This window comes from Oncorhynchus masou, chromosome 33, assembly GCF_036934945.1.
Source record: "Oncorhynchus masou masou isolate Uvic2021 chromosome 33, UVic_Omas_1.1, whole genome shotgun sequence".
Taxonomy (NCBI): domain Eukaryota; kingdom Metazoa; phylum Chordata; class Actinopteri; order Salmoniformes; family Salmonidae; genus Oncorhynchus; species Oncorhynchus masou.
Window position 1 is genome coordinate 31,584,897 of NC_088244.1, and position 8,394 is coordinate 31,593,290.

Below are 8,394 nucleotides of genomic sequence, written 5' to 3' on the forward strand. Positions count from 1 at the left end.
TCACTGATTAGTATGGAACTTCCCTCACCTGGTTGTCTAGGTCTTAATCCAGCAGACACTAGGACCTCTATGGAATGAGTTTGACACCCCTGCCCTGGTCACTGATTAGTATGGAACTTCCCTCACCTGGTTGTCTAGGTCTTAATCCAGCAGACACTAGGACCTCTATGGAATGAGTTTGACACCCCTGCTCTAGGTCACTGATTAGTATGGAACTTCCCTCACCTGGTTGTCTAGGTCTTAATCCAGCAGACACTAGGACCTCTATGGAATGAGTTTGACACCCCTGCCCTGGTCACTGATTAGTATGGAACTTCCCTCACCTGGTTGTCTAGGTCTTAATCCAGCAGACACTAGGATCTCTATGGAATGAGTTTGACACCCCTGCTCTAGGTCACTGATTAGTATGGAACTTCCCTCACCTGGTTGTCTAGGTCTTAATCCAGCAGACACTAGGACCTCTATGGAATGAGTTTGACACCCCTGCCCTAGGTCACTGATTAGTATGGAACTTCCCTCACCTGGTTGTCTAGGTCTTAATCCAGCAGACACTAGGACCTCTATGGAATGAGTTTGACACCCCTGCCCTAGGTCACTGATTAGTATGGAACTTCCCTCACCTGGTTGTCTAGGTCTTAATCCAGCAGACACTAGGACCTCTATGGAATGAGTTTGACACCCCTGCCCTAGGTCACTGATTAGTATGGAACTTCCCTCACCTGGTTGTCTAGGTCTTAATCCAGCAGACACTAGGACCTCTATGGAATGAGTTTGACACCCCTGCCCTAGGTCACTGATTAGTATGGAACTTCCCTCACCTGGTTGTCTAGGTCTTAATCCAGCAGACACTAGGACCTCTATGGAATGAGTTTGACACCCCTGCCCTAGGTCACTGATTAGTATGGAACTTCCCTCACCTGGTTGTCTAGGTCTTAATCCAGCAGACACTAGGACCTCTATGGAATGAGTTTGACACCCCTGCCCTAGGTCACTGATTAGTATGGAACTTCCCTCACCTGGTTGTCTAGGTCTTAATCCAGCAGACACTAGGACCTCTATGGAATGAGTTTGACACCCCTGCCCTAGGTCACTGATTAGTATGGAACTTCCCTCACCTGGTTGTCTAGGTCTTAATCCAGCAGACACTAGGACCTCTATGGAATGAGTTTGACACCCCTGCCCTAGGTCACTGATTAGTATGGAACTTCCCTCACCTGGTTGTCTAGGTCTTAATCCAGCAGACACTAGGACCTCTATGGAATGAGTTTGACACCCCTGCCCTGGTCACTGATTAGTATGGAACTTCCCTCACCTGGTTGTCTAGGTCTTAATCCAGCAGACACTAGGACCTCTATGGAATGGGTTTGCCTGCCCTGGTCACTGATTAGTATGGAACTTCCCTCACCTGGTTGTCTAGGTCTTAATCCAGCAGACACTAGGACCTCTATGGAATGGGTTTGACACCCCTGCCCTGGTCACTGATTAGTATGGAACTTCCCTCACCTGGTTGTCTAGGTCTTAATCCAGCAGACACTAGGACCTCTATGGAATGGGTTTGCCTGCCCTGGTCACTGATTAGTATGGAACTTCCCTCACCTGGTTGTCTAGGTCTTAATCCAGCAGACACTAGGACCTCTATGGAATGGGTTTGCCTGCCCTGGTCACTGATTAGTATGGAACTTCCCTCACCTGGTTGTCTAGGTCTTAATCCAGCAGACACTAGGACCTCTATGGAATGGGTTTGCCTGCCCTGGTCACTGATTAGTATGGAACTTCCCTCACCTGGTTGTCTAGGTCTTAATCCAGCAGACACTAGGACCTCTATGGAATGGGTTTGCCTGCCCTGGTCACTGATTAGTATGGAACTTCCCTCACCTGGTTGTCTAGGTCTTAATCCAGCAGACACTAGGACCTCTATGGAATGGGTTTGCCTGCCCTGGTCACTGATTAGTATGGAACTTCCCTCACCTGGTTGTCTAGGTCTTAATCCAGCAGACACTAGGACCTCTATGGAATGGGTTTGCCTGCCCTGGTCACTGATTAGTATGGAACTTCCCTCACCTGGTTGTCTAGGTCTTAATCCAGCAGACACTAGGACCTCTATGGAATGGGTTTGCCTGCCCTGGTCACTGATTAGTATGGAACTTCCCTCACCTGGTTGTCTAGGTCTTAATCCAGCAGACACTAGGACCTCTATGGAATGGGTTTCCCTGCCCTGGTCACTGATTAGTATGGAACTTCCCTCACCTGGTTGTCTAGGTCTTAATCCAGCAGACACTAGGACCTCTATGGAATGGGTTTCCCTGCCCTGGTCACTGATTAGTATGGAACTTCCCTCACCTGGTTGTCTAGGTCTTAATCCAGCAGACACTAGGACCTCTATGGAATGAGTTTGCCTGCCCTGGTCACTGATTAGTATGGAACTTCCCTCACCTGGTTGTCTAGGTCTTAATCCAGCAGACACTAGGACCTCTATGGAATGGGTTTGACTGCCCTGGTCACTGATTAGTATGGAACTTCCCTCACCTGGTTGTCTAGGTCTTAATCCAGCAGACACTAGGACCTCTATGGAATGGGTTTGACTGCCCTGGTCACTGATTAGTATGGAACTTCCCTCACCTGGTTGTCTAGGTCTTAATCCAGCAGACACTAGGACCTGGATGGAATGGGTTTCCCTGCCCTGGTCACTGGAAACTTTCTGTTTTGTCCCTTCCTCAGACACAGTTCCCATCAACCAGGAAACACGAAGGGCCTTGATCATAGATCATATCATTTACAATCTTGATCCGGCATCATTTCAGTGGTCCTCCTCTCCTCCTGCCCCCCTCACCCAGTCCCAGTCTCTAAATCACGTCCATGGGAGGAGGGAGTCACATGCACCCCTCCCCCGGTCCCTCCCCAAAAACCCTCCTCCACAGGCGCCTTATGGAACAAAGAGAGTCCCTGTCGCAAACAATGAACAATCAATCTTTGGAATGTCAGAAAACACAGAGCAGGGGAGCAAATCCCAATTTTCCACCTATTCTTGGAAATGAAGTGGAGATGATTGGGATTTAGGGGTGAGTGGTTGGATATGACTGACAAACGATATCAGTGAGGTCTTTACGCAGATTTGACTGACAAAATATATTTGTGAGATTTTTACACGTTGGTTGCATTCATGGTGAAATCAACACCACTCTGTGAATGATGGAAGTGAACGAGAGACAGTTACAGCAAGCAAACAATAAATGTAATATCATCCACAGCAATCCGATACAATTCAATATGCCAGCAATCTAATATAATACCATTTGGTTAGTTCACCACCAGTTCAGGCTTACGCTTACTATTAGCAACCATTATGCAAACACTGGTGTGTGGGCTTAGCTTCTGTGGCAGACTCTACCACATCACATTGCAACCAACTAAGCTTATATGTACTTGACCTACCGTAACATTTCAATGAATACCCAGAGAGTTTATTTGCTTAAATCCCTGAACACAACAGGAGCTTATTAGAGACAGGCTTCTATTTGAGCCAGGCTTCTATTTGAGCCAGGCTTCTATTTCCTTAATTAATGCACACAGCTTTTGCAACAACAAAAAAATTCCAGCATTCACTTCCAGCATTTTAACCAATTTACACACTATGTCAAGTTTATTTTGTCTTAGTATCACTCTATTTCAAATATATATATTTCTTTACAGAATAATTATTCTCCTCTTTGACTGTGCATTTTCTGCAGTTATAACTTTCGCCACTGATCGCCAGACTATTTCTGTGGGTCTGTACTCCCGAAGTTGTTGACTGTTTTTGTGGTTACCAGTTAGCCAGCAGACCTCAGCTGTTAGCAGCCAAAGGCTAGCAGTTTCTTACTGGAGATTACTTAATTATTTAATGTAACAAATCGAACACTAAACCTTGTAAACAATTCATGGAAATGTATGGTAACAATTCCTTTAAACCCAGCAGTTATTTGAATAAGCAGATCGAATAATCGATTTTGGAGAATCTTTCTCATCTCCGTAGTTAAATGTTGTCATTGAATCATGAACATAAATCAAATAAAAATGTTGTACTATGTTAATGAGGGCTTAGGGTGTGGGCTCAACTGTTATGAAGGGCACAAGAGACCACCACTTCCACCCCCCACTCAATGGCAACATCCACCTTTTGTTTTCTCTCATTAACTTTTTGCCAGTAGGCAGGATATAAGCTCTTTACATATGTATAAAAGAGGAAACATATGTGTGTATTTGTGTGTGTGTGTGCGTGCCTGCACCTGATTGTGTGCATGTAAACCACAAGACTTTCTGAGATCGCTGACAGGTTCACTAAGAACAACGAAAGCCAAAATAGAAATATCTGCTGCCAAGCTATCCTGGAAGCCATGCCAGTTGACATACGAGCAGTGTCTGTGTCTGAGAGACCTATGTTCTGGTCAAGTGACTCACCTTTGAAAGACAGGCGTATCCTCGGAGCAGACTGTTGGAGGCCTGAGGTACTGCAAACACAGAAACTCAACAGGAGGAGTAGGGCTCGAGTCGCTGTCTTGGCACTATCCATAGTAGAGACAGGTCTGAAAGATAATAATTCATTGTCACGTTTGTGTGTGTGTGAGAGATGGAGACAGAGAGAAAGAGACCACTGTGAGATTGTGAGTGTCTGAGTGAGGGCATGGGAGACAGAATTCCTAGACCTGTTTGTGCTAGACAGTCATACTGAGACACACAGTAACAGTGAATTTCCTGCCCCATGCAGGAAATACAAAATACATTGCTAAGAAAATAATGTGAAAACCATTTCTGACAGTTTAGGGGTGTTGTCAGATAACTGTTTTACTTTTATGTAAGCATTCATTATGTAGTATCTGCACTTTGCTGGATAGGATTGTTTATAAATTATGAATACTAAAAGCTGAGTCCATAACGTCCATTAAATTCTCTCCCCAAAGGAGTACTTATCAGATGCGCCCTGGAATGCTCTTATTTTTCTAACCAAATATATCAAGTAGGCCACAGAGTACTACTGCATCTGCTACAATAACTTGCAAAAGGGAGGAAATTAAATAGCAAGTTGTTTAAAGCACTTCATAGAACTTCATATATAGACTGTAAATACATTCATAGAAATCTTTTCCCTTGAGTGGGGAAATGTGTGCCCAGCAATAAATTTTAGGTTGCTGTTTATAAAGCACTTAATCTACAATTATAAACCTAACCTTTGTCACGGCCCATTTTTTTTCTCTTCCTACAAGTTTGACTTGTGTACATATGTGTCCTGTGAACATTATAAAAACAATTTATTTCTCATTTGAAACTGTTTATATTCTAAATGTTTTCATCTTGTAATTGTTTGAAGGGGGGGAATCATGAACTGTCGACTGTGCATATTATGTAGGAATTCATTTCATGGCCATGACGTCGATCAATGGCTCCTGATAACATCGCAGTTACCTGTGAACTCACACATCAAAAGAAAGAGCGAGTAAACGTTCTCTCCAGATGTAGGCTACCCCTTCGTTTTTGGTAATTACATTGGTCCCTCAACACACTGACTAAAACAAACAAACAAATACTTGTGATTTTGAAAAAAGTGTCTAGAGAGAACTTGCCAACGTAGCCTACCTTTTTCTTTTTCTCGTGTAGGAGACCAGAAATAAGATAATAAGATGTTATCGCTACATTCCTTGGGCGTCTCGCTCAACAATTTAAGATACGGAAGTTCCACACGAAAACAACGAAAATCCGTTTGAAAAGGTCTTAAATGCTTAAACGTTCACTCAGTTATAACCCTATAGCCTAGAGCCGCAGTTTCTTAGTCTCTCTCGAATTATTTCCAAACCACAAAAAACATATCCCATAGATTTCAGATCAAGATTTATAGAATGATAATTTCAACTGTTTTTGTCATATTCCCATTGCCCCCGTCCATCTGAAAATAAGAGAATAATATAGGTCCGTATGTCGTCTCCTCATGAGGGTCCTATGCTGTGAAGGTCTGTGACTGCAGGTGTTTAGTGGGCTGGCCCCCTCTCCTCCTCCCCCGTCTTCCTGCTCCCTCCCTCCTTCTCCTGTCATCATTACAGTACGAGGGTAAAGCTCAGGATGTCCCACTTTTAACCCACTTGATCCTGGTCCACTTGATCCTGGTAAGGGGAAACGTCTGATTTCGGCTAATGTAGTTTAGGCTAAAGTAAACAGGGAATTGAAATTAACTTGAATTCTAAATTATGAAAATACATTAAATTCTAAAATGTTATTATATCACATTAAATTGATTTAAAGATGAAAATACAATTTCAGGCTATTATTTCAAATGATATACTGTACATTGCCACTATATACAGTACTTTCCCATCTGTACAACTAGGCTAATGTATTATACACCTTGGTTGTGCATATACAATAGCCTACATTCCGATGTCACCGTAAATTGAGGCCCTGTGCTGTGCTCTGAAAGATGTCTCCATCTCAGAGCTGTTTAGCTCCACATGAGAGCCAGAAGAGTCCTACAGATTCCTAAGATTCCTGATGGACCGACTCCTGGGCTCACGACAACGGTCACAAAGTAACCAGGAGGGGGATTTTTAAAGAAGACATTCATTCTATCAAACCAGCTCTATGCCTGAAATGACCAAGCACCGTTTTCCTCTCTCCACCATTGGTTTTGTGGAAAGCTGGCAAATCAGGCATACAGAAGATGAAAAGGCACAGGGATGTATTCAGATAAGTAGCTTAAGGCCAGGATTTAACCGATTCAAACGGTGTGTTTGATTTGCACATCAGTGTGTCATGGGTGGAGGGGGACGAATCAGTTCCTTGATTTAGACATTGCCATTCTATATGCCGAATTAGATGTCAATCGTATGCACTGCACTGTCCGTTCTGAAGGGTGCTGCGTTTCATTCAGGGCAATGTTCCCTTCCATCTGGCCTCGTTCCCTCCACAGGTCGGCACACTTGGAAGATGCATTTATTTACACTCTCACTCATCCCCATAGTTCTGGCTGGCTCATCGGGCAGGAGAGACCTTTGGGTTACTTTCATGTAAAGTACATCTAGGTTAGGAGTGAGCAATGAGGTCTTTGTGTTATTTTTTTTCTCTTGCTTTCTGTGGGAGGCATCCTTCTCTTTCCAGCTGAGGAAATGTGTCATGAGTCAGCGCTGAGCTCGGGTTTCCGTACTACGTACTCTCTACCCAGAGCAGCCATAGACACCGTCACACTGACCGGCTCCCACTGCTTTACAGGGCACCAATAACGTCACTGATATGGCTTTTTAATTGTCTTATCGGCCCCGTGCCCACCCACATTTGCCTAAACCCGCTGAGCTCTATTGTTCACCACCACCACTTTCATAGTGGGAATTCTGTTTTTGCCTTCTGTGAATGTCCACAGGAAGACCTTTTTCGATTTGCTCTGATTTGAAAGGACACTTCTGCGATATGATTCAATGGAAGAGCAGGTTCTGCCATAATTCGTAAAACACATGATCAAAAGAGACTTGCTGTACAACAATTCCACATCTCAAGTACATAAGACGGTCTCCCATTGTAGACAGTCTCTTACAAAAGTAGGAGTACATCTGCAAACACAACACGTACGCTGTGGCCCATCTGTGAACATGTACTGTATTCGTAGTCTATCTGTCTCTGGACCTCTCCATCTGACCCTCCGGTAATGTGCCATGTGATTACTATGGAATTGAAAAACCTTGTAAGACAGACAGCCCACAGAGCCTCAAGCAGCACCTCTTACCCTGAGAGGGGGCCGAGATACATCAATCAAAACAACATGTCCAAGGACAACAGCAAGGCCCTAAGAGGGAGTAAATCCTGTTATTACACTGACGGATGGTGTGAATATGAACCAGATTTATTTTCTGAAGGACGATATTTTATTCATGTTTTTATCATTTCGGACTGTTCAGAATATTCACACCAACAGGAGCTACACACTTGGCAGAATGCAAAAGAATAAAAGGTGTTTGCCTAGAAGAAGAAAAAATACCCTTCAAACAAAAGTAAAATGACTATTAGATGGTAGGGGAGCAGGTGCTGTAAGTGACATGCAAACGCTGCATGCTGAAATGAATATCAAAAGAGAACAAGTTATGAAAACATCCCTGACATGAAGAGTGTATACATGGAGCTCAAAACATTTCAGTCAATATTGGAACTGGAAGCTGGGTTGTTCTAGGTTTCCACGGTGAAGGAAGGTGGCAGCTTCCCTCTCTGAAACGGTCTTTCTGCACATGTACGGCCGGCGCTATGACATGTGTTCACCAAGCCGTAGCCAGCCATTCAGTCACCATCTGCACAGAAGACAACACTGGCACCTTCCGTCACTTTAAAATGCAGCTGGGTGACTAGACAGCTGATTTAGAATAATTAATTTTAAAGGAAAAAAAT

At 43.8% G+C, this 8,394-nt stretch overlaps 1 protein-coding gene across 1 annotated transcript in view; it reads right to left on the reverse strand.

The window, feature by feature from the left end:
• Window positions 1-6,003, reverse strand: part of LOC135528259 (semaphorin-3F-like) — a 22,920-nt gene extending 16,917 nt beyond the window's left edge. The window contains exons 1-2 of the mRNA XM_064957222.1: window positions 5,611-6,003; window positions 4,438-4,562 (exon numbers count right to left, since the gene is read on the reverse strand). Of these exons, the coding sequence (XP_064813294.1) occupies window positions 4,438-4,549 (112 nt within the window). The 5' untranslated portion in view covers window positions 4,550-4,562; window positions 5,611-6,003. The remainder of the gene's footprint in view (window positions 1-4,437; window positions 4,563-5,610) is intronic.
• Between the last annotated feature and the right edge of the window lie 2,391 nt (window positions 6,004-8,394).